Source organism: Fundulus heteroclitus, unplaced genomic scaffold (assembly GCF_011125445.2).
Source record: "Fundulus heteroclitus isolate FHET01 unplaced genomic scaffold, MU-UCD_Fhet_4.1 scaffold_47, whole genome shotgun sequence".
NCBI lineage: Eukaryota > Metazoa > Chordata > Actinopteri > Cyprinodontiformes > Fundulidae > Fundulus > Fundulus heteroclitus.
In genome coordinates this window covers 2750380-2776935 of record NW_023396890.1, presented here as the reverse complement: position 1 = coordinate 2776935, position 26556 = coordinate 2750380, and the positions used below count along the sequence as shown (strand labels likewise).

The window sequence follows — 26556 nt, the reverse complement described above, 5'->3', positions numbered from 1 at the left end:
CTCCTCCTCTGATATAAAATCTACAGCTTATAAAAAAGATGTTTGTCTATTTCATGTAATTGAGCTAAATCAGTTTAGCCTAAACTAAGTAATGTAAAATAAATTATTGCTGTGATTGGGTCTTTTAGTAAGCCATGTAACGTGTTATTATCCAGGTTGTGGACAGGCGTAATGTAGCCTCAGCGTTGCTCAGAGGTCCAGTGAACGCTCAGACACATGGAGGTTAGGGGGAACATTGGTCAGCACCATCTGATCGACACGGGGAGAACCAAGGAGCTGGTGGTGGATTTCCACAGCTATAGACCCTCTGCACTGACACAGGAGCACATCCAGGGACCTGACTGAGATATCAGTCTCAGCACCTGGGTGTTCTCCTGAACGATCAGCTGGGCTGGAGTTACTGATGCTCCTACAGGACAGGTCAGAGCAGAGTGTACCTGCTGAGGAGGCTGAGGTCTGCTGGAGGTCAGGGGCGCTCCTGAAGGCCTTCTCTGACTCTCTGGAGGCATCAGCCATCTTCTCTGGAGAATGTGTTGGAGCTGATCTAGAGCTGAGAGGAAGAGGTTAGATAATCTCTGTCCTAGGATGCCCCCGACCCAGTGCAGGTGGTGGACCCACATTAAGTTGTTACAGAGCTTAAGAGCTCTATCACAATTTTTAATCATACACACACAAAGACTAGGAAACAGAAAATAGTTAAAAGGGCAAAAAAAGCAAATTATTTTCAGGTTGTTTTTCACTAAAACTTTGTTATGAAACAAACTGGAGCTGTTTTTTTCTCCTGCAGAACCTGCAGAGTCCTTTTGATCCAGCTCAGGTACCTGTCATTAGTTTACCTGGAGCTCTGCGTTCATCAGAGGAAGACAACATGTTTAATGAGACCACAGGAGGCGCTCTGTCTGTCAGACTGATGCTCTCCATTACTGCTGATCAATAGAGCACTCATTGATTGGCCGGATATAGATTGCTCAGCAATAACACACCTCCTCTGTGTTTGTCTAACTGTGCTGACTGGAGGTGTGTCCAGTAATCATGTCCGGCTCGTTAACACACCTTTTCCTCATTAGTGATTTAATTGGACCTGCCTTATCGAGCAAAGACAAACTTTTAGAAGTTTCTTTCTGGGGCCAACTGTTGAACTTATTGTCAACCTGCAGACTGAAGTTTCATGGATCTTCTCAGAGATTAAATCACCTGAATCAGACACTCCTCTTCTGCTGCACCAGAGGAAGTCAGAGCAGTGTTTCAGTTTTCCTGAGCACCATGAACGCAGCATAGCAGAACTCCTCCGGAGGCCCATGTCAAACACAGTAGCTGTAAAACTCCACATGCTGATCTTTCCCTCCGAGGAGAAGATTAGGTTTGGCTTATCTGGGTTCATCCAAGTTAATCAAGGAGCCTTTGAGTTCAATTCCGTCATCTGAGTTCATCTGGAGAGCTATAAATAAATAAAAACAGATTTAAATCCTAAAATAAGATAAAGTCATATGAAAACAAGTGTACTTGTACAAACTATCTACATAGTTAGGATGAAAACGAGCGGTAATGCAAAGGACCATGTGATGAAAAAGGGCCACAGGCAGTTTTCCAGAGCTCTGAATGTTTTTTACTTTTGAATTTTCCAAAGATTACCAGCTCTCTCGGTTTTGTCTTTGTGTGTTGGGTCTCTTGCTCATCAGGCTTTGTCCCTGACAGGTTCTATCAGACCACTTTCAATAATGTAACCCAAGTACTCAAGCTCTTGCATTGCCACATTTCTTGGTGTTTATTGTCAGTCCTGCTTCCTTTATTTTCCTAAGCACAGCTTCTTTGTGCATCAGATGTTCCTGCCAAGAAGAACTTGGAGTAATTGTTTCATTAAGGCAGCTGCGTTGAGAACTGCTCTTGCCCGGTTGCAGCTGGATGCTCCGCAGAACCAACCTGCAGCTTCCAGTGCTTTCTTTTGACGTCCTACTGCTTGGTCCTTTATGGTTCCCCCATCTGCTGAATCTGCCTGTTGGGCAGACACTAAGACCTTCTCACGGCAGACCTCTGATGACCATAGCATCCCTTATTGTGGCGCCAGATGAGGCTTTGAGAGCTAACGCCAGGTGTCCTCGTCCTCAGTGCCGTGTGACTGATGATCTGCTGTGTAGAGCCTATGACTCTGGGTCTCGTTTGGGGCGACTTGGTAATTCATTGTCACATTTATTACTTGATGGACGCATCACTTCATGCGTTTGCCCTCTTGTCGAGGGAAATCGACTGTGTCCTGTCTACCCTTGTTCAGGCACGCCGCGAAGTTTGGCTGGCTCAGTCTCTCTGACTGAAGCCTGAAGGAGGACCCTGATGAGCCTTCCAGTGGTTTCTGGGGAATTGTTTGGTTCTGCTGCGCTTGCAGCCTTGGAGCGGTTGGAACAGGATTCCCGTACCAGGCAGCAGTTGGCCAGCCTTCATTGCAGACGATTGCAGCGTCCTGCGGGGAGTGCCTCTGCATCTCTTTCGCGCACTTATGTTGCCCAGACTACACCCCCCATGGGGCAGCCTTGGCCTGCTGCAGGACCTGCTCATGGCCAGTGGGGTCTACCCAGGGGTCGGGCTCATGTCGCTTCCCAACCCAGGCAGTTCCCAGGCGGAAATGACATCACCGAGTTGGCGGTGGGACACTTTACCCCAGACCAGCTCAGTTGCTGGGCCGCTCTCGACCATTCCTTTCCACATGTTGAGGGTCAGGGATGTGCTTCAGACAATCTCCCCAGGCGACTGGTTCACCTTGGTCAACTTGAAGGACGCATACTTTCATGTCCCGATTGCACCACATCATCGACAGTTTCTCCGCTTTGCGTTTTAAAGCAAGCATTTTCAGTTCAGGGTTCTTCCATTCGGTCTCTCTCTATCCCCACGTTTGTTCACTCGGTGTGTAGCTGTGGCCCTGTGTCCTCTGCAGGCCAAGGGGTTGAAGATCCTGCCCTACTTGGACGATTGGTTGTGATCTGTGCACCCACAGAAGCTCAAGCGGCTGCAGACACACGCATATTGCTCAATCATATAGGCCTAATGGGTCTTCAGGTGAACTGGCAGAAGAGCAACTCAGTTCCATCTCAGGAGGTCAAGTTTCTCAGAATCATGATGGACTCCCTCACCATGACTGCTCGCCCGTCGCCACAGCGTGGCGAGGGCATATACTGCCCGCCTTTCTGCACAGCCATGCACCCCCCCTATATTGTCTATCTTCACCTGTTGGGCAAGCTGACTGCTGCCTCTGCAGTAATACCCCTGGGGCTGCTGTGTCTGCGACCACTGCAGTTGTGGCTTAACAGCCTAAAGCTGGACCCTTCTCGTGCGTTGCACCGTCGAAGGAAACTGCGGGTGTCCTCTTATTGCCTCGCGTCACTGGCTCAGTGGCGGGATGCAGCATTTATGACAAAGGGGGTTTCACTGGGTTCTCTGCCGTCTCGATGAGAGGTCGTCTCTACCGACGCATCCACCACAGGGTGGGCAGCGTCATGGCAGCGACAGATCGCCCGGGGGACATGGTCTCAGCGGGAAAAGCTGCAGCACATCAACGCCTTGGAGCTGAAAGCTTTGCAGCGGGCGTTGCAACACTTCCTCCCAGACCAAGGCGGGCATGTCCTGGTATGGTCGGACAACACTTAAATGGTATTTCACATAAACCATCAAGGGGGAACACGGTCGATAACATTGCGGAGGCTGACCCAGAAGCTCTTGACCTGGGCATCCCCTCTTTTCGCCAGCCTGAGAGCTGCCCACATTCCAGGGGTGCAGAATGTTCCAGCCGATATCCTCTCTCGGGGACGTCCACCACCGGCAGAGTGGAGGCTCCACCCGGAGGTAGTTGGGGCCACTTGGGAGCGGTACGGCAAAGCAGTTGTAGATCTGTTTGCGTCCGAAGAGACAACACATTGCCCCCTTTGGTTCTCCCTGGCAGACAATGCCAGTCCCCTAGGCCAGGATGCACTGGCACACAACTGGCCGAGAGTGCTGCTCTATGCGTTCCCACCTCTTCCCCTGATAGGCCCAACACTCCTGAGGGTCCTTCAGGAGGGGCATCGGGTCCTTCTAGTGGCCCTCCGATGGCCGGGGAGAACCTGGTTTCCACTGCTGCACAATCTCTGTTGCTGCTCTCCGATGCCTCTTCCCCACAGGAAGGACCTTCAGTCACAGCTGGGGGGTCAGATCCTGCATCCCAATCCCAGTCGCCTCCAGCTGTGGGCTTGGCCGCTACAGGGCCCGGCGTGTCCTTCTCTGAATATGACGGAGACATTGGACATAGAATAATTAATGCCAGGGCCCCTTCCACACAACTGGTGTACACCCATTAGTGGAAGATTTTTAGCAGCTGGTGTCAGGCAAGACATGAGGACCCGGTGCGCTGATCTGTTTCTGTTATTTTAACCTTCCTTCAATCACTGCTTTCCCAAGGTCGGTCTCCATCCACTCTGAAAGTTTATGTTGCTGCCATCTCTTGCTGGCATTCGGTGATGAGTGGAGAAACGATGGGCCGTAACAAAGATGCTTCTTTGTTCCTGAGAGGTGCCTGATGTTTGCGCCCTCCCACGCGCCCTGTTGTGCCCGTGTGGGACCTCTCTCTCATCCTCGCTGCCCTGCGATCTCCTCCATTTGAACCGTTGGCAGAGGCGAGCCTTGAATATGTGTCAAAAAAGACAGCTTTTCTCCTCGCCATGGCTTCAGCGAAGCGGGTGGGTGAGCTACATGCATTGTATGTTCACGAGTCCTGCTGCCGCTGGAACCCGGCTGGTTCTGGCGTTACTCTCTGGCCTGATGCTGCTTTTCTTCCCAAAGTGGCCTCTACTGCGAGCCATGCTGTGCCCCCGCAGCTTGCTCGCCTTGATGCAGGTGGGGCCTGATGAGCCTCTCTGCCCTGTCCGAGCACTGGAGGCATATGTCAGACTCACAGCTTCTCTCCGGCAGTCTGATAATCTGTTTGTTTGCTACTCAGGGCCCTGCGAAGGGAAGGCTCCTTCTAAACAGCGTCTTGCAGGTTGGATTGTAGACGTGGTGGAACAAGCGTACGTTCTACAGGTCCGCCAGCCCCCTGCTGGTGTACGATGCCATTCCACCAGGAGCATTAGTGTGTCATGGCCGCTTTGGGGGGGGCCCTCTGGAGGCTATATGTGCAGCAGCCTCTTGGTCATCCCCGAATACCTTTGCTAGGTTTAACAGGGTTAACTTGGCCGCCTTTCACCCTTTGGTGGGGATCCTATCCCAGTGAGCACCATCATCCCAGTGGGGTGGGCGTGTTTTTTAGGTTTTTCTTTCTGTGTGATTCCTCAGGACTCTGTTGGTAATCGTCATCCAGTGCTTTAAGCACCGCCTCTGGCGGTCAGTAGGGATGAAATAGAACCAGAGTTACGACTGTAACTACGGTTCTATGAATCCCGGATGACTGCCAGAGCGCTCGGTTCCTCAGAATCATCGTGTTGTTTGCGAGAAGATTTAGGGACTGAGCGGTCGTTATCACGTGATTATATGGACTTACCGGTGTCACCGGGGGTCACACGTGACCATGTTGGTATAAGATTCTCAACCTGTGCATGCGCAAGAGTGATCATTCAGTGCTTTAAGCACCGCCTCTGGCGGTCATCCAGGATTCATAGAACCGTAGTTACAGTCGTACTTTTCATTCCTTTAAATCAAGGTTAAAACCCATTTGTTGAAGTTTGTAGTCCAACATGTCTTATACTGTATCTGACCTGCTGTAAAGTTGTACCTCTGTCACTATAATGTTTTTCTTTCCTGATTTTTTCTGTTTTGTTCATGTTCATGTTCAGCACATTGAATGGTCTTGTTACTGAAAAGTTCTTTATAAATAAACTTGCCTTGTCTTGCTACACAGGAAGACAGAGTTCAGTCAGGTCTACAGGATTCTCCACAGTAGACAGGATTTCCCTCCTGAAGGAAATTCTAAGTTTTCAGAGATGTTTCAGTCTGAAGTCTCTCAAACCTGCGAGCTTTCTTACCTCCACTGAACCAGTCAGAGCAACTCTTTATCACTCTTTCCTTCAGCCTAACAGGAATTGATGGAATAAAAGCATCACCAGGAGCCTCAGATGAAGAAAAATGGAGGTGAAATCTGACTGAAAGCAGTCTGAGTCGTAATGAGCTGTTCCTGTTATCACTGGCTCATCTTAATCACTTCCTGTTTGTGCTTTTGTGTGAACAGAAGTCCATTTCAGTTGTCTCTGTTTGTGCTTTAATAGTCAGGGCTGAAAGAAAGCGATTAAACAGCAGCTTCCTGCTGTGCTGAATGTTAAACTGTCTGCTGACGCGTCTGATCACATGATCGTCAGCAGCCGCCTTTAACTTCCTGTCAGACATCAGGACCCGGTCTGAGGCTGAGACAGTTCAACCTTAGAATCAAGATCTCCTGGTTTTGACCAGTGGTCTTCAAGGCGGGCCTTCGCGGCCCACTGTCCTGCATGTTGTAGGCGGATCCCTGCAGCCACACACCTGACACAAATAAATGATTAACGGGCTTGAGGAGGTCGTGCAATCATCTGATTCAGGTGTGGCGAAGCAGAGACGCGTCTAAAACATGCAGGATGGTGGATCCTGAGGACCAGAATTTAAGACCCCTGGTTTTGATATTCTCCCACACGTATTATCCTGTTAGTTATTGTATCTTGGACTGTAGTGTCCTATGTTCTTGGTCCAAAACCAAGTCTAGTTCCAGGTGATGTTTTGACTGGAAACCAGCTGTTTCAGTGACGTTTGATTCATTTAAAATCTGTAGCTTTTCTCCTTCTTCTACACTTCCTATCCTTCCTCACATTATATTAGGTTAGCCTACTCTCCTGAACATATTTAATAATCTGCACTCCCTTACTTTAAATTCACGTGGACAGAGCACCCCCCCCCCCCCCCTTGTTTTCCCGTGATTAGACAGACCCGGCATTAGGATGTTGTGAAGCAGGAAAGAAAGCACCAGAGTCTGTCAGAGCGACCTGCTGACTTTATTCACTGTGGAGAAGTTACAACATGGTTCACATTAAAAACAAACAGGTGCAGCTGATTGGACGGCAGCTTTGGTTGACAGATCTATAAATATGTGATATAAAACAAGAGCTGTTGGTGGGTGTGGCAACAACACATGCACACGCACGTTAAGACACGTGACGATATGACAAACATCCATTGATACTAAAAACAATCTGATATAAATATTTAGATTTAATATGATACAAAAACAGGTCGCCACAGTAACAGCAGTGGTGTGTCATCAACCACAGTAGTGACAAAGAAGTTTTCAGTTAGCTACGAATTCAGCAAAAATCACAAAACCCACACAAAGACACGGGGCGGGGCTTATGTGACAGGGTGGGACGTTGAACAACGGGGGGGCTGCAGCCGAGACACGAGAAGATGGACGGCCGTGGGACGATTTTGGATCCAATGCAGGGTTAGTTTTTACAGTGTACGCGTTAAAAAACAGACAGTGGGAGGAACTAAACTGTTAATGGGCGGGGCTTATGCATTTCTCAAACTGTGCTTTAACACAACTCTGTGTTTAGAAAACCTTAAAGGCATTAAATAAATCTGTTACTTTTTTATCAGACAACAAGGTGATAACAGAAGGTGTTCAAAACTAGCTTTTGAATGATCTTCCTGAAAGGGCTAAAAGAAATGGAAACCAGGATTGGCTCTGTGGGACTTCAGAATGAGCTCTCTGAATGTTTGCTCCACCCACTTTCAGCCTCACCTGCACTCAGGTGTTTCCACAGCTCTCTGTGACATCACACAGGTAACACCTGGTAAGTCAGTTAAAAACAGCTGGTTATACCTTTATTTTTTTGTAATTTCTTGCTTTTAAACCAAGCCTACTCAGGTTTAGGAAGTGATGTCACCTTCCAAGTGTGACATCACAGATTTATTTTGACGGAGGCCAGATATCAGAACCAGAAAGGAAAAAGCACCTGCAGAAAACTGTTTCACCAAAAGTCTTTTTCATAATCTGCTTGGTCAAATCGCAGACAGGGTCATCGCTCTCATTGGTCAGCAGCTGCCTGAGGCTCCGCCTCCGGAGACCCCATGCCCCTCCTCCTCTGAGGTGATTGTTGCTCGAGGCTGAAGGTGAAGAGGGAGGTGAGGAAGGAGGAGGAAAATGCTTCACATGGGAGGAACGACGAGTCCTGACATAGCTGCAGAACAAGACGAAGAAGAACAAAAGCCTCAGTCTCTGGTTCATAAAACAATAACATAAATTTAAAAAAAAATCTTCATCGTCAGTGCATCTTAATGTCAGCCCTGCCTCCTCGATTCTCGGACCAGAGCCAAATGTTATGTGGCTGAGCCTACCTCTGTCCCCTTAACCATCACATCAGATCGCAGCTCATCACAAAGACGCCAGGACTCTGCTTACCCCCCTCATATAACTTATATAACCAGAATAACCAGTAAGTTAAACTCCCAGTAGTTTTCTCAGAACTTGCTGCATTTATTCCCTCAGCTCATATCTTGCCTTTTCCTCACAGTGATCCACTCACACCAGTGGCCTGCTGGAGGTGACTTTGTAGGGTTCTGGCAGTACTCATCCTGTTCTGCCTCGCACAAAGAAGCAAATACCGGTCCTGCTGATGGGTTAGGGACCTCAGACGGCCCTGTCCAGCTCTCCTGGAGTAACTGCCTGCCTCCTAGAATCTCCTCCATGCTGCAGAGACGGTGCCAGGAGACACAGCAAACCTTCTGGCAGCGGCCCGGATGAATGTGCCATCTTGGTGGAGTTGCACTGCCTGTGCGACCTCTGCAGGGTCCAGGTATCGCCTCCTGGTACCAGTAGAAACACTGACCCTGGTCTAATGACAAACTACTGAAAAACTGTCAGAAATTAGGCTGGCTTAACGTTATACTTTTAAAAGTGTTTTAGATTGTGCTGTTTGGGTGCGCCCTACGCCTCACACTGCATTAATATTGACGGAATGACAATAGAGTCCGGCTCAGAGGTGGAGAACAATAGATACCGCTATGAATGGCTGTGGAATCCCCCAATAATAACAGAAATAACTGTCTCTGTTTCTGCTGCAGTTGTCATCACGGTTCAGATGGGCTTCGTTCAGAGACGGATGCTCAGAGCTGCTAGTGGCTCCACACTCACTCTGTGGCCTTTGTGGAGGCTGAAAGCAGCATGAATATTTAAGGGCGGACAAACCTCTCTGTCAGAAACACTGACATCACAACTGACTGAACACGGCGTCGGTTTACAGCGTGTTCAGACGATGTATCAGTGACTGTCAGGGAACAAAACACTGCTGGTCCTGTCACTCTCATGCAGCTCTAACAGGACTCAGCTGTTTACGCAGGAAACACCACAGCTTTCATCCATTCAGAACTAGAGCGTAAAACAACTAAAAAGATTTATCCACATGAAGATAAAAAGCTATAAGTCGGCCAGGTTGAGCTGAGCCACAACTGACTGCTGAGCTGAAAATTATAACTGGGATTAGTTTCAAAATAAACTGATTGGTTCAGTGGGATGAACTCATTCAGACAGGTTTTAAAAGAACAGAGAATAATATAAAAAACAACTTATGTGGCTGTGAATGTGTGAAAATTGACTTTTCTTTGTTTGAAAGACAAAAGATAAATGAGGAAGCCAAAAAAAAATTAAAGCAGCGGGAGGAACTGTGGAGGATGGAGTTCTGGGATGGAGGGAAAGGATGGAGGAAGAGTAGAGAGGAAGGGCCCTCACCCTGCAGCCCGTTGGCATTGCCGCCTGAACAGTTGGGAGGAGGAGGAGGTGAAGCTGATGGCCGGACAACCGGAGCGAAGGCGCTCTTCTGTTTGACGGCGGCCGAGAAGGAGAAAACTCCATGAGACGAGTTGCAGTTGGACACAGCCATGGTGGGACTGGAGGGAACAACTGGAAGACACAGAATGGTTAAACACCAATTTAACCAGTTCACACAGAGATTCATTAGATCCTTCAGACCAAAAAGTTCACAAAGCTTCAGAATATATGTTGAGATTACAAATCCAGACAACTATTGCAGAATATCAAGCATAAAGGCAGGAATAGTTCCACATAGCTGCTGATGTGGGACTGCAGGCGAGGCTAACGGCTAACCCACACAGAACAGCTCGGCCCAGTCTCATGGCCGCCAGATCAGTCGCTAACAAACTGGGCCGACTGAGGATCGTCTCATCTAAAGGTCCATTCATACCCTACGTTTGGCCTACACGTCCGTATTTCTGTCCGTATGTTCTATCCGTTGACTCCTTCATACCTCCGTCCGTTGAGGTGCGCAATAACCAATATGTCCTCTAGGTGGCAGTGCTGGGCGCCAATGATTCGTCACTGATCAAACATGGTGACGGTCCAAGACGTGATTTTGTTGTATTTGCTCCGTAAGTAAACTTTTTGTTTGTCCCTGTGCCCCGGACACGACACATCATATGTGTGGGTAGCTGCAGACAAGCTCCGCAAGTCGTTCCTCGAATCCCGGCATTGTTTAAAGCCCAGAATTATAACCTTCTTTGTGATTTTGTTGACATTTTGTACTACAAACTCAACAGCGCCCCCACCGTTTCCGGTAGTATTGCTCCGTATTGATCCGTTTCGTCTGTAATCGTCCGTATTTTTCGTGTCAAAATACGGACGAAATCGATGGTTAGAACGTATGAAACACTCCACACGTATCCGTCTTTTAGGTGAGGTATGAATGGGCCTTAAGATGGACAGCTGGGTAGTTATCTTCACAGTGACGTGCTGGGACAACAGCACACCCAACGCTGCAGTGGAGCTAGCAGGCCTCTCCTTGTTTTAAGCTGAAATGGACTACAGCTGGAGGGAAGATTAAACACAGAGATTTCCCACTGTGCATTCATAACTCTTGGTTACAAAAACAATGGGAACCTTCTGCTCCCCGGTTTGGACCATCTAGTGCAGACCGTTTAATCTGGTTAGAGAGCTCAGCTCCGTGGTAATAACTGCAGCCTACATACAGCCACAAGCTGTATGTAGGCACAAGCAGCTGCGGTCGAGGCTGGGCACTGAAGTCATGCTGAACTAGAAACTGTAAAAGTTCCCCAGCGGTATGTTAGACCAGGTCTACTGCAACATCCCAGGAGCATACAAGGCTGCAGCAGCTCCTCACTTTGGAACGTCAGATCACATCTCTGTGGACCTGGGGCTGTAAATTGTTAGTATTTCACACATTCTACAATTTTGTTACAGCATTTCACCACGGTAAGATGAAAGTTATTCACTGAGCAGCTAAGGCTCCCACATATTTTTGCAGACTTGAGCGGGTGGATGGGCCCCCAGGTCGTCCGTCCTGTCTCCGTTTCTTTTCACCCTTTACACCTCGGACTTCACCTACAACACGGACAGCTGCCACCTTCAGAAGTTCTCTGACGACTCGGCCATTGTGGGCTGTGTGCCTGAGGGGAACGAGCTGGAGTACCGGTCAGTCATCATGGACTTTGTGGACTGGTGTGAGAAAAACCATCTGTGCTTAAACACCAGTAAGACCAAGGAGATGGTGATGGACTTCAGGAGAAGACCCCCACCTCACTCACCTGTGAACATCCAGGGGCAGGACATAGAAACTGTGGAGAGTTTCAGATACCTGGGTGTTCACGTCAACAATAAGCTGGACTGGACTCATAACACCGACGCTCTGTATAAGAAGGGCCAGAGCCGGCTCCACCTCCTGAGGAGGCTGAGGTCCTTTGGAGTGAGCAGGCCTCTGCTAAAAACCTTCTATGACTCTGTGGTGGCCTCAGCCCTCCTCTACGCTATCGTCTGCTGGGCTCCTGGCAGCACAGAGCGGGACAGAAAGAGACTGAACAAGCTGGTGAGGAAGGCCACTTCTGTCCTGGGCTGCCCTCTGGACTCAGTGGAGGAAGTGGCTGAGAGGAGGGTGTTGTCCAAGCTCACATCCATCATGGACAACACCTTCCACCCCCTGCACCAGACTGTAGAAGAGCTGAGCAGCTCCTTCAGTGCAAGACTTAGACATCCTGTCTGTAAAAAGGAGCGCTACCGCAGGTCATTCATTCCTGCTGCTATCAGATTATACAATGCTGCACTATAACTGTAATTATTTCCTTTGTATTTTTTGTCTATTTCCTTTGTATTTTTATTTTTTATTTTAGAGAGAGAGCGAGAGAGAGAGAGAGAGCGAGAGAGAGAGAGAGCGGGCGAGAGAGAGAGAGAGAGTTTTGACCCCACCTACTGATTGACTGCAACAAAGTCAGGACTTGCCTGGACTTGTTCATCACCACCAACAGGATACACCTGTTTCGGACTCGGCTACAGGGGAACCACCAGTTGGTGATGAGAACCCATGGCTGTGGCCTTATTTAAACACAATGTACTCTTTCGTGGGTGTTAAAGATTCGTCCTACCGCATGAAGTGTCTGTTATAGAAATTCTATTTTACAAAAACTCCCCGTCCAACTTGAAGAAACACATCGAGGTAACTTCTTGTTGTGTAAGTGGTGTAATGTACTTATGACCTTACTTATGACCTTACTTGAAGGAAAAACTGAAGGCTAACACAAACTATGTATTTTCTGTCTAAACTGGGGGGGGGGGGTATACTAAGAAGCTGGTTCAGTTGTAAAGCAGGTTAAATTAACCTTGTGGTATAGGAAAAGTATCTAATAGCAGAGCCAGGAGTCCTAATTTTCTAAACTAAATGATACCTACAGGTGTCTTTATTAACAGGTTTACCACTTCCTGTAGGTTAACTAGACCTGGTTTATCACTTAACCATGTTCTTAGTATACGCCCCCTGGTCTAAATTATGCCTGCACTTGGTGGTTTATATTAGTTTAAGTGAATTTGACCTTCAAAATTTACCAAAATATAAAACATTTCATTCAAACTGTATTTGCCTTCTTTTACTTTTTACTTATACTTTTCATTACATTACTTGAGTACATCTATTTTTACAGTAATTTTCATACAGACATTTCAGATACTTTAAGACTTTTACTCAAGTAACATTTCAGTCAGTGACTTGGACTTTTACCAAAGTCATATTTTGGAGAGGTACCTATACTTTTACTTGACCCTGAGATTTCAGTTCTGATTAGTACTATTATTAGTTGTGTAGAAGTAGTATTAGTCATAGTAGCAGCAGTAGAAATAAAAAATAGGACTAGCAGTAAATGTGTCATTTGTGAAGTAGAAATAGTTGTTGTAGTAGCGGCAGCAGTAGTAGTTGTTGTACTAGAAGTAGTATTGGTAGTCGCAGTAGTAGTCGCAGTAGTAGCTGTTGTTGTAGCAGTCGCAGTAGTAGCAGTTTTTGTTGTTGCAGTAGTTGTCACAGTAGTAGTCACAGTAGTAGTCGCAGTAGTAGTCGCAGCAGTAGTCGCAGTAGTAGTCACAGTAGTAGTCGCAGCAATAGTCGCAGTAGTAGTCGCAGTAGTAGTCGCAGTAGTAGTCACAGTAGTAGTCGCAGCAGTAGTCGCAGTAGTCGTCGCAGTAGTAGTCGCAGCAGTAGTCGCAGTAGTAGTCACAGTAGTAGTCGCAGTAGTAGTCACAGTAGTAGTCGCAGTAGTAGTCACAGTAGTAGTCACAGTAGTAGTCACAGTAGTAGTCGCAGCAGTAGTCGCAGTAGTAGTCACAGTAGTAGTCGCAGCAATAGTCGCAGTAGTAGTCACAGTAGTAGTCGCAGTAGTAGTCGCAGTAGTAGTCACAGTAGTAGTCGCAGTAGTAGTCACAGTAGTAGTTGCAGCAGTAGTCGCAGTAGTAGTCACAGTAGTAGTCGCAGCAATAGTCACAGTAGTAGTCGCAGTAGTAGTCACAGTAGTAGTCGCAGTAGTAGTCGCAGTAGTAGTCACAGTAGTAGTCGCAGTAGTAGTCGCAGTAGTAGTCGCAGTAGTAGTCACAGTAGTAGTCGCAGCAGTAGTCACAGTAGTAGTCGCAGCAGTAGTCGCAGCAGTAGTCGCAGTAGTAGTCACAGTAGTAGTCGCAGTAGTAGTCACAGTAGTAGTCACAGTAGTAGTCGCAGCAGTAGTCGCAGCAGTAGTCGCAGCAGTAGTCGCAGTAGTAGTCACAGTAGTAGTTGCAGCAGTAGTCGCAGTAGTAGTCACAGTAGTAGTCGCAGCAATAGTCACAGTAGTAGTCGCAGTAGTAGTCACAGTAGTAGTCGCAGCAGTAGTCACAGTAGTAGTCGCAGCAGTAGTCGCAGCAGTAGTCGCAGTAGTAGTCACAGTAGTAGTCGCAGTAGTAGTCACAGTAGTAGTCACAGTAGTAGTCGCAGCAGTAGTCGCAGCAGTAGTCGCAGTAGTAGTCGCAGTAGTAGTCACAGTAGTAGTTGCAGCAGTAGTCGCAGTAGTAGTCACAGTAGTAGTCGCAGCAATAGTCACAGTAGTAGTCGCAGTAGTAGTCACAGTAGTAGTCGCAGTAGTAGTCGCAGTAGTAGTCGCAGTAGTAGTCACAGTAGTAGTCGCAGTAGTAGTCGCAGTAGTAGTCGCAGTAGTAGTCACAGTAGTAGTCGCAGCAGTAGTCACAGTAGTAGTCGCAGCAGTAGTCGCAGTAGTAGTCGCAGTAGTAGTCACAGTAGTAGTCGCAGTAGTAGTCACAGTAGTAGTCACAGTAGTAGTCGCAGCAGTAGTCGCAGCAGTAGTCGCAGTAGTAGTCACAGTAGTAGTCGCAGTAGTAGTCACAGTAGTAGTCACAGTAGTAGTCGCAGCAGTAGTCGCAGTAGTAGTCACAGTAGTAGTCACAGTAGTAGTCACAGCAGTAGTCACAGTAGTAGTCGCAGCAGTAGTCGCAGTAGTAGTCACAGTAGTAGTCACAGTAGTAGTCGCAGCAGTAGCAGTTGTTGTAGTCGCAGTAGTAGTCGCAGTAGTAGCAGCCATTGTTGTTGTTGTAGTAGTAGTCGCAGCAGTAGTCGCAGTAGTAGTCGCAGCAGTAGTCGCAGTAGTAGTCGCAGCAGTAGCAGCTATTGTAGGATCAGTGGTGTTGCTCATATTTACCTTGATACTTACTGCCGTAGGGCGAGTTGGCCGCTGAGCCATTCAGGAAACCCGGTGACGTTGCCACCCCGAGGTTCGGCATGCCGCTGTTGCCATAACCGTTCATGCTGCTACTGACTGTGTTGCCATAGTTGCTCTGTTGGGGGGTGGAGCTTGGGACATATCCCCGTGGTGACACGCTGCTTGTGTTCCGATTGTAGCCGACTGAAAAAGAAACGATTGCAGATTAGACGGGAGAACTTGGTAAGGAAACTGTGTTGCTCCAGGGTCCTCTGAACGACTGCTGGACCTGGAACTAAAGAACCAGAAACGCCCTCTCAGGCTTGTTGATCCTCTACAGGAAAGACCATTCCACTTTTTTGCCACCTTCTGATAACATGAAAATCCTGCAGGACAGCGATGAGTTCAGTTCATTGGCCACCTTAGTTGGCCAATAAGACCTACACTCACCAAGCTACTGTGGAAAAGAAGTGCTTTATCGTCTCGTACCTTGTGTCGTCTCAGAGACGTTAACAGCCAGCTGTCCGCTGAAGGAGTTTACGCCCATCATTCCATGAGAGGCAGAGTTTCCTAGTGACGGGATCTGGTTGTGGTTCCTGGGAACGCTGTAGAGCGCTTCAGCTATGTCTGCCGCTCGCTTTAGGATGATTTCCTGCAGAGACAGCAGACAGTGAGGAAGGTCTATCGCCCAAACCATTTTAAGATGCATAAAACCCTGAGAACAGTCCTGAATGCAGCTCATTGTATGTAAAGCCACACACTCAGCTTGTTTCATGACAGAAGAAACATACAGAGCTGTGAAATAGTCAGTCAATAGTACTCATTAGCATTCTGCCACTCTATAGTTGTCAGTCCCTCCATGGAAGAGGTGCAGACCACAGTTCTGCTGTGAGTGGATGTACCCTAATAAGCCAAAGCGATTTAAGCTAATTCATCTTCCAAATTGACGATGTGAAGTTAAAGGAAGTTGTTTTTATTTTCCATCTGAGCAGGGTTAAGGCTAGGTTAAGATGAACAGTCCATGGTTGTTATTGTTTTATTTATGTGTTCAAACAGCAGTGTTCAGTGATTAGACTGTTTTTAGCCTAAATTGGTTTGGGTTGATCAGCTTTAAGAGAGCCAGTGAAATTTTACAGATTGAAACTATTTAGACCTGAAACATCAGTCTTTGCATTGTGGGATGTTTTTTTTTAAGTTGTCCTGTTTTCCCTTGATCTCGTTTTTCTATCTTTTGTTATGACCTTTGCTTCAGATTCAACACTATTTCCTAACTTTGAGCTGACGTGGCCTCTCTGGTGATGATGATTGGCTAGATAACCGGTGTCTGCTATTGGCCCAGCTATCATGGCAAAGCTAATTAGTTTGCAAGTCAGCTGCTAATTAGCTTTACCCAAGGCTAGCTGCCACTAAGCTCAGACACGCAGATGCATAAATACACATCTGTGTGTCACTGGTGTTGCTTTAATGTTTCACAGTTTGCCTCAAATGATCATCTGATCCTGAAGGTGTGACTATTCCTCTTTGTCCAGTTTTAATAATTACTGAGTAGCTGGTTTACCTTCAGATTACTGTTGGTTCGTTTTCTTAACCTAATTCACCATAATGCGGTACCGCGCACGTGACGTCACCGTCTCAAGAGCAACGCCCCTTTTGCCGCTTAGGTAGGGCATACAGGAGAGAGAGCACGGATAACCCAGCTATTACAAGCGCAACAGAAACAGCGATATGACCGACTTTACAGCCGTTAAACTTTCCCAAGACGATGTCCCAGACGCACGGTTTACTGGTCGCACTGTCGAAGAACACACCAACCTTCAGCTCAAACGATGGCTTGAGGTTCGAGGGCTTAAAAAGACTGGAAAACTGGCCGAGTTGATGAACGGTAAGCTTTGTTTTTTTTTCCTGCGCAGCGATCATGGCAGCGTCGGCCGTTTTTTTTTTTTTTTGTTGTTTGCAATCATCGTCCAGGAATGGGTATATGTTTAATGTTTGTTTAATGTTTGCCTGGTAGCAGGCTATCATGTTAGCGCCTGCTACCATGATAGCCTATATGCTGTCATGGTAGCAGGCGCTACTTTATTAACATGTCGGCCACCAAAATACTCTTACCTTGACTTGATGTCGCTGGAATTGGGTCAGGATGTTCTTCGGTTGGGCCCTTTCCTCCGACAAAATGCTTGCTACATATGTAGGTGAATTTGGTAACTTTTTCCGGGTTGAACTGTTGTGTAGGCTGACCGCCCCGGTGTACCAAGCGCACACATTTCTCCTTGGCAGTCTTGAAGAAAACATCCTTCATATGCGGCCGATCAGCGTAACTCGAGTCGCTGTTGCACGTTCCATAGCAACAATGTTTAAAAACCATGATCTTAGATTTGGAAAAAGCAGTCGTTTACCGAGTAAAACCTAGGCTAACGCACGTCTCTTTTACAGCAAAACAACGGCGGCTTTCCGGAGTTTGCCCCACTGCGTACCACGTGATGTGACGTCATCGTGATGTTGTGTTTCTAAAAATAGCTCGCTCGCGGTACCCCATTGCTTGTTTCCCAGTTCATCACTTCTAAGTCTCTTCATTAGTTAATAATTGATCACCTTTGTATTTTACTTTTAGTTGTTATTTTATCCTTTCAGTAGCATAGGGAGTAGTTTAGTGAAGGTGGAGAATTTATTCGCTCATTCATATTAACTGTGTAGTTGAACTGTTTTAATTCATAAATGCCTTAATATATAAACAGCAGGCTCAGGTAGGAGTTAGTTTTGTAAGTGGCAGATTATTTGATTGTCTGGCCCGTTTCTTTCTGTCTCTGCAGTGTAGCTCAGCATGACTGAGGGAATCACTGACTGTACATTAAAGTCCAGGACATTTACCATAAAGAACAATTGTTTGTGCTTATTTTGTGCAAAGGGATGACTGCCCAAAGGCTTGTGTTCGTATCGCCTATTTTCTGGTTCACTCTTTGATAATTATTAATTCGGATTCTTAAATATAAGCCTTGATAAACATGTATAATCAACTAATCCGTAGTGCACAACAGTGATGAGATAAACTGGAGGAATTCAGGACGCAGTGCAATCTCCTGGTTTTTTGCAGCTGATTTCAGTTATTTAAATTATTTCTGTATTGGATTCACAAAGCAAGCTACTCTCTAAATACATTCCTGGTTTCTGCCTGGATGAATTATCCCCAAACTGAAATGATCCCGTTGTTTGTGTGACCTCAGTGAACCTGAGGGAGACCTGCTGAAGTGAATGTTCAGGTGTTCATCTCACCTGGTTGTTGTGGGGCATACCGTAGAGCGCCTCCACCAGGTCCGCTGCTCTCTTCAGGAGCACTTCCTGTAATGGGGGGGGGGGGGGGGGGGGTATTTAAGTTAAGCTGTTCAAAGGGAAGCAGTTTATGAAAAGTGTATGTCAGCCTCATGAACGTAATAATTGCAATAATAATAATAGGGTCAGGGTGGAGATTTAAACGAGTACAGAGAGTCAGGATCACAGATGGGTTGAGGAAGACAATTTCAAAGACAGAAGGGCTATTGGATAATATTTGAACCCCTTCATAGATGTGACAGAAAACCCTAAAGAGGATAATCTGTCAAGAAGAACATGATGAGAAATTGTCTCAGAGTCTTTTTATCAGCAGCTTTTAGGTCACATGACTCTTGTTTGCTGTAGTTTACTTCAGCTGATCAACGCTACACGAGTTCAACAAGGTAAGTGGTTTAGAATCATGTTTACACTCATCAGAAAGCCGTTACATCTGACACACACACACAGTAACACAAGATAACACACAGTAACACAAGGTAACACACAGTAACACACACACACACAACAACACGTTGTCAGACAGATCCAGAGCGTCTCTGAAGCTGATCCACTTCACTTTAACGAGCGGCTGAAGAGCAGACACACATCTGACCCACTCTGTTACTGTGTGTGTGTGTGTTACTGTGTGTGTGTTACTGTGTGTGTGTTACTGTGTGTGTTACTGTGTGTGTGTTACTGTGTATTACTGTGTGTGTGTGTGTGTGAAATCAGGCAGTAAGAGAACAATGCTTCATTTAGCCTTTATCTTAATTAAACACTCTCCCAGCTAATCTGCTGCTTTTCATTACAAACTCCTTCAGGAGGCTTTTCAATTAACCCCCCCATCCATCCTTCCATCCACCCATCTATTCATCCATCATCCCTTCTTTCTCATCATTTTTATTCTTTATTTATTCCATCACTTCATCAATTTAGCTGGCTTGCTATTTTATTTTCTTCGTTTCTCTTCTTCGTTTTTCTGTTAGCGTCTGTCCTCCTTTTCTTTTTCTTCCATGTTCTTTCTCTCTTTTTCTATTTCTTCTTATTACTGTAACTTTACATCTTCCATTCCTTTTGTTTTCATCCTTTCTCTCCTCTTCTCATCCTTTCAGCATATTTAACATAATGTTCCTGGGATAATAAGAACTGTTGGAAAGCTGATTTACAGCCAGTTTAGCTCTGTCTGACGGACACATTACAGCCTCTGTGTGTGTGTGTGTGTGTGTGTGTGTGTGTGTGTGTGTGTGTGTGTGTGCGCGCGTCACACACTGAGAGGAAAGTGGTTTCCTGTGAAGAACCTCTCTGCCTCAGATTGTCTCTGATCTGCTCGTTTATGCAGAGACGTTCGAGTGTTGCAGTGAGAGAAGATTTATGTCCATGCACACACAAATACACAACACACACACACAGACACACACAGACACACACAAAACACACACACACACACACACAACACAGACACACACAGACACACACACAGACACACACAGACAGAGGTGCTGTTTATAGAGACAAATGGAAGCCTTATTATTACAAGTGTTTCATTGTTACGCTCCGAGATGACAAGCATCTCTCACACACATTAACAGGGTTAGCAGGGAGATGAAGCTGAAGGTTGGGATGTCATCACTGAGGAGGAAACCAATTATTCCTCACACACACACAGACACACACACACATTAATCCTTCTGTTTAAGCAGCAGGAAATAAACTCCAATAAACCCAACAGGAGAAATAATCACATGAAGATAAAAGTCTAAATTAATCAAACAATAATCCGTCGTATAAAACTTCACAGCCTGTTTATACAAAAACCAGGAGACAACCGTGTCGTCATGCCTCAAACTCACCTGGTTCTACAGCCATGTGACCCAAAAGCTCCCTGCCGGCTGCTTCAGAACCACCTGGTGTACCAATATCTGTTCCAGAACCACTGGTCTTATTATCATCCTATCCAGAACCATCTCTTCTAGTATCCCATATTCCAGATGATCCGTTTCAGTGCAACCTTCTCTATATCGTCTGATCCAGAACCATTGAGCACAGAACCATCTGTTCTGGAAGCAAAGGCCTGAAACCAGTGCAATGGGACCCAGAAGCACGTTCTAGAAACATGATTCTGGTATGGTCCAGAACCTTCAGATTGAAAAACACATCATATCCAGAACTATGTTTCCAGAACAATATAGTTCATATGTATCTGGTCCAGCACCATCAGGCCTGGAACCATTTTTCCAGGCCCATCTGATCCAGTTTCTCTTTTCCATTACAATCCAGAATGCTCCAAGGAAACATCTGTTTCAGTACCACCTGTTCCATATCATCTGATCCAGAACCCTTTGGTTCAGAATCGTATTTTTCACAAATGCAGGTAGGCCTATAATTAATCTCTTCCAGAAACCACCTTTCTGAGTAACATATGTTACAATAAAATCTGTGTCAACATGTTAACATCCAGAACCATCTGGTTCAGTACCGTCATGCTCAGAACCTTCTGACCAGAAGGCACCTGTTCCTGTAACAATGACAGAAAATGTTCGGTTCTGGTCTCCTCTAATTGTTCCAGGGACGTACTTCCAGATGTTCTAATGCCTGGAAAAGTGTCGTCTAGGAACAAACATCTGTGGATGACTGGAGTTAGGGACAGATGTCTGACTAAAGCCTTTTCCTAGACCCGCCCAGAACAGCTCGCAAACTTCAGTTTTTCCAGAACCTTTTCAAAAAGAGAAATGAGCTGCATGAAAGCTCCTGAAGGAGGATACCTGTGTTTCCATCAGAAGTTCAGGATGTTGGATGGATTCTAAACTTAAAGAACCAGCAATGTTCCATGAAAACAACACTTAGAGAAGAGAGCAAACAGGCTTAAGTCAGATTTCAACACCTATCCAGAAGCATTTGTGAATTCAGTATAGCTCACACTGGCAAGCCGCCAGAATTGAGTCCGGTTGCTTCCGATTTAAGCCTGTTTGCTGTGGCAATGAGCCGGAAAACTGAGAATCTGCACATGCAAGCAGTGGAAAACTCTGCACAGAACATTCTTCTTTCATTTAAACCTGCAGAATTATTTCCAGCACAGAAACTTGATTTAAGCATCATTCTTAATTCACTCTATCCAACCTTCTGATCATGATGATGCAAGATGGCCGTGATTAATTTGATGTAATCAATCAGCTCATTCCAACTCTGATGGTGTGATTTATATTTCAGTCTGTCATGTTCACAGAGTGCATGGAGCTACAGCCCATCTGCCTGGGGTCAGACACACCGCCTGCAGCAGGCTTAGTTGGACAGTTACTGGATGGAGGACAGGACTGCAGCAGAGACACACAGATGTTAGTTTTTATAGGAATCAGATAAGATGACGGCTGATAATCGTGTGTGTGCCAATCTCTTTTCTTGCCACATGGCTGCACTCACTGATTACCTGATTTGACTGTTTCAACCGTCCTGTTTACCAATGGGCTTAACACACACACACACACACAGGCACACACACACACTGGCACACACACGCACACACACACACACACACACACACACACACACACACACACACACACACACACACACACACACAGGCACACACACGCACACACATACACACACACACACACGCACACACACACACTTGTTTTAAATATTTACTAAGGACCTTGCCTTTACTTCCACTCATTTTCAATCCTTTCTCTAAACCTAATTGACGCCTTAGTCCTAAACCTAACCCCTAAAAGAGTGAGAACCAAAAGAAAAGGTTGTCACTTTACATCAAAGTCCTCACTTGTGGTGAAATATAAGCAAGTATGTGCTCACTGAGCTGCAAGTACAAGTACACACACACACACACAGACACACACACACACAGACACACACACAGACACACAGTGTTTCCTGTGTTTTATGTTTCCTGCACACGTGACTGATGATGAGCTAAAACAGGATGATTTAACAGCTTGGTACTGTTCTGGGTCGACCTAGTTTAAGGTTCTTCTGTACTCATGGGTTAAACCTTCACATGGTCTTGTTCTGCTTCCAGAATGGTGGTCTGTAGGTAAAAACCAGTTCATCTTCATAATTATTTCCAGTCAGTGACTGCTCAGTCCGTGGTAGTTGAGCTGCACACTGAGCTCAAGGCAGGTGGGTAACTGTATAAAACCACTTCAGATGAATTATTGAAGACGTGGTAGGATGTGGTTTTCATTACAGAGCTAACATCATGTCATCTCACATCAGGGCAGCTGGAGAAACAAAGCACACGGCACAAATCCTCTTTGAACTGCTGCACGTTTGCACGCTCACATGTTCATTAACTAAAGCCGAGAGCTCCTCCACACTCGTGCCCTCTGCTGCTTCACTCACACTGCCACACCTGGAAACTCCTGACCAGCTGCAGGAGCCACGAGTCCAGCAACGGTCCCAGTGTGTGCGTGTGTGTGTGTGTGTGTGTGTGTGTGTACTTGTATTTACTGCCAATTGAGACCACTGTTTATGTATTTCTCCACCAAAGTGAGGACATTTTTGGTCCTCATATTTTTCAGGGCTAGAAGTTAGGCTAAGAGACTAAGGTGTCTATTAGGGTTAGCGTTAGTCATTGGAAGTCAAGGTCCACAGGAAGTATTTAAAACAAGGATGTGTGCATGGGTGTGTGTAGCACGTAGCAAGCTGACTGACACACAAGTTAAACAGCAGAGTCGGTAGATGATTATCAGACTCAGAGCAGCCAACTAGAACGCATGCTGATGGAAGGAACACACAGAACCACTCTGGCTCTGGGTTTGTCTGTCTACCCGCGTTTCCAGAGTTTCTGCACTTTATGTGTCATGTGGTACCTTGGGCAGCCTCTCAGGGTCTCCGGGGTGACGAGGGATGACCTTCTGTAACCTCTGGAAGCCGTAATCAATGGTGGGCTCATTGAGTGCTACAGAGAAGAAAGAGGATATTTACTCATTAATAGTTTCTGCAAATCCAGCTAAATGATGAGGACTAGTTAAAGCACACAGCGGTCCCTCTGACCTCCGTTTGGTCACAGGAACACCCGTGAACACTGTGTATTCAAATCAATAAAATTTGATTTATAAAGCGCCAATTCATGAAACATGTCATCTCAAGGCACTTTCCAAAGTCAAATTCAATCAAACGGGAAAAACTCTCTAACCCCTCCGTCTTCTCTAACATAGAAAGTACTCCTGGGTCAATGTGAGCTTATGTGCTTTCTGTGTCTCTGCTCTGTCTTCTCTACCATAGAAAGTACTCCTGGGTCAATGTGAGCTTCTGTGCTTTCTGTGTCTCTGCTCTGTCTTCTCTAACATAGAAAGTACTCCTGGGTCAATGTGAGCTTCTGAGCTTTCTGTGTCTCTGCTCTGTCTTCTCTAACATAGAAAGTACTCCTGGGTCAATGTGAGCTTCTGAGCTTTCTGTGTCTCTGCTCTGTCTTCTCTAAGCCCCAGTGGGTGGAGGCAGATGAGCGTTCACACTGAGCCTGGTTCTGGTTCTGCTGGAGGTTCTCCTCCCTGTTAAAGGGGAGTTTTCCTCTCCACTGTCGCTTCATGCATGCTCAGTATGAGGGATTGCTGCAAAGCCATCAATAATGCAGACGACTGTCCACTGTGGCTCTACGCTCTTTCAGGAGGAGTGAATGCTGCTTGGAGAGACTTGATGCAACCTGCTGGGTTTCCTTAGAGAGGAAACTTTCTCACCAACCTGGAGGATCTGATGGAGTCTGACTCTGGAAAGAACCTTGAGATGACGTGTTTCATGAATTTTGGTGCTATGTAAGTAAAATTCAATTGAATTGAATTTTGTAGAGCAGATAAAAAAATTCACAACACACTTTTTTTGTGTATTTTTTATTTAATTATTTTTTGGCCTCGGACAATTTGGACCTGACAATTTGGTCCCACGTGCCGGAACGTGAGTGACACCCCCAATCTAAAGAAACAAACATGATCACATGGCAAATGAAACAAGAGTTGCTTCTGTAGTTCAGAACAGAACCTCCCAAAGAGCCTCATTCTCTAAAGGAACTCAACAACGAGCAAATTCAGGCCTCTTTGTGTGCAGAATTTATGCTGCTCACTGTTTCATGTTTCTGTGCATGTCACAAGGACTTCTGCATGTAACTGAGACTTTTGCATGTAACTGAGACTTTTGCATGTAACTGGGACTTTTGCATGTAACTGGGACTTGTGAACATTCCTGCATGTAAGCTGCTGTTACATCTGCACTCTGTGACTCGTCTAAAGTGCTGTGTCTCATACACATCACTCTGACTCGTGCACACCGCTGTGACTCGTGCTTTCTCTGTGACTCGATTAGGCTTTATTTAAATTTTCTTCTCCTCCTGGAACATCCTTTACAGTTAAAGCAGGTTGGAGGGTGATAAATCAGAGCATCAGTGAATGCAGCGGAGCGCAGCTCTAAGGGTGCACATGTGTGTGTTTGTGTGTGTTGAGCGCTTGAATCATAATCCTGTCTTGGTTCAGCTGCATTTAACAAGCTTTAGACTGACTGTCCTATACATCATCACAGTGTGCAGGGAGTGTGTGTGTGCTCAGTCCTTGAAGGCCCACAGGGCGGAACCAGCTGCAGTTATAGAGTGTGTTAGCTCTCCTGATGTCTGTGTTATCTGCAGCCGCTGTGACCTTGTTGATGTTGTTCACTTTGTTATCTGCTGTGTTTCTCTTTCACCTGCTGCTGTCTGCTCACCGATGAAACTGGATCTGCCGTGCCTCTCCTTCAATTTAAAGAATTCCAGCTGAACGTTTAAACCAAGCGAACCACTTATTATGGGATGCTTGGGATCAGTCTGAAGTGCCTGAGAGGGAAACTTCAGGTTTATTGGTTTCACTAAGATTTCTTTAAGTGGTACCAGGAAGCTGGTTTTAAACTCATGTAAATAGACCTCCTTCTGACTCCAGATGCATGCATGTTAATGTAAAACATAGAGATGGGATCAGTGCACCAGAGTTGACAGTAAAAGCTTTGTATTTTATTGTGTTCTGAAACATCATTTAGAACAAATATCCCGTAACCGTAATAGGGTTAAGCAAGTCCAGACATCTGAAGTAATCTCAGACTAGCTTCAGAAATTTCTGTTTACATGATGAATTATAGAGGAGTTTGAATGTTTCCCTGGTTCGCATCATGGGAGGTGTTCCTCCTGAGGAGAGCCTCTGAAGGAGGCAGGTCCTGAAGGAGGCATCTCCTGAAGAAAGCAGGTCCTGATGGAGGCATCTTCTGAAGGAGGCAGGTCCTGAAGGAGGCAAGTCTCGAAGGAGGCATCTCCTGAAGGAGGCAGGTCCTGAAGGAAGCATCTCCTGAAGGAGGCAGGTCTCGAAGGAGGCAAGTCTCGAAGGAGGCATCTTCTGAAGGAGGCAGGTCCTGATGGAGGCAGGTCCTGATGGAGGCAGGTCCTGATGGAGGCATCTCCTGAAGGAGGCAGGTCCTGAAGGAGGCAGGTCCTGATGGAGGCAGGTCCTGATGGAGGCATCTCCTGAAGGAGGCAGGTCTCGAAGGAGGCATCTCCTGAAGGAGGCAGGTCCTGAAGGAAGCATCTCCTGAAGGAGGGATCTCCTGAAGGAAGCAGGTCCTGATGGGAGCATCTCCTGAAGGAAGCAGGTCCTGAACGAGGCCTCTCCTGAAGGAGGCATCTCCTGATGGGAGCAGGTCCTGATGGGAGCAGGTCCTGATGGGAGCAGGTCCTGGTGGGAGCATCTTACAGTGAAAGAAGCTCTGATGGAGCCAGCTCCTAAAACTCATTGCTAACACCAGAAACTTGATGGAGATCTTTCTGTTGCTGCAAACATTCCTCCAAATTGGTTGCAGAATGGCAGCTCTACCTTCCAGCAACCAACTTGACCTGCTAGCCACCAGCTGTCATCACTACATTTCCTAAGAGGAACTCACCAAACAGGACTCTTTCTGATTGATTTGTTTTTCATGACTGTGCATTTTTATAGCTTGGAGTTTTAGAGGCTATGCTTTCGGCACCCAGGATTCAACAGAGGTTTCTGACTAAAAATCCTGCAAAATAGACACCATACAAGGAACATTAATTTTGGGCTCACCTGTGAATTTTATCAACTTAAACTGCTGGGTTTTGAATATTTAGTGTTTCTCTAAAAAGTCTCCAAAGTCCTTATTCTCAAGAGGCTAAAACCTCATTAGAACATGTTGCTGCTATCCTCCGGTGACAAAGAATAAAAGGAAATGTCTAGTTGTTTTGCTCTTACTGCATTAGACATCCAGCCAAACCCTGGTTCTGTCCCAGAATACAATGTACCTGGTGATTTTAGAGATACAAGT

The 26556-nt window shown here is 46.2% G+C and overlaps 1 protein-coding gene across 5 annotated transcripts in view; it reads right to left on the bottom strand.

Moving 5' to 3' along the window:
- Positions 1–6953: 6953 nt before the first annotated feature.
- Positions 6954–26556, bottom strand: part of LOC105929377 (transcription factor COE3) — a 62734-nt gene continuing 43131 nt past the window's right edge. For 3 of the 5 annotated variants that reach the window (XM_021318877.2, XM_021318870.2, XM_036132042.1), the window contains 6 exons: positions 23082–23170; positions 18220–18285; positions 15439–15601; positions 14950–15153; positions 9707–9877; positions 6954–8159 (listed from right to left, as the gene is read on the bottom strand). In XM_021318877.2, coding sequence (XP_021174552.1) covers positions 8128–8159; positions 9707–9877; positions 14950–15153; positions 15439–15601; positions 18220–18285; positions 23082–23170 — 725 coding nt within the window. In that variant the 3' untranslated portion in view covers positions 6954–8127. The remainder of the gene's footprint in view (positions 8160–9706; positions 9878–14949; positions 15154–15438; positions 15602–18219; positions 18286–23081; positions 23171–26556) is intronic. The other 2 variants (XM_012867137.3, XM_021318879.2) reach the window with 1 other exon arrangement.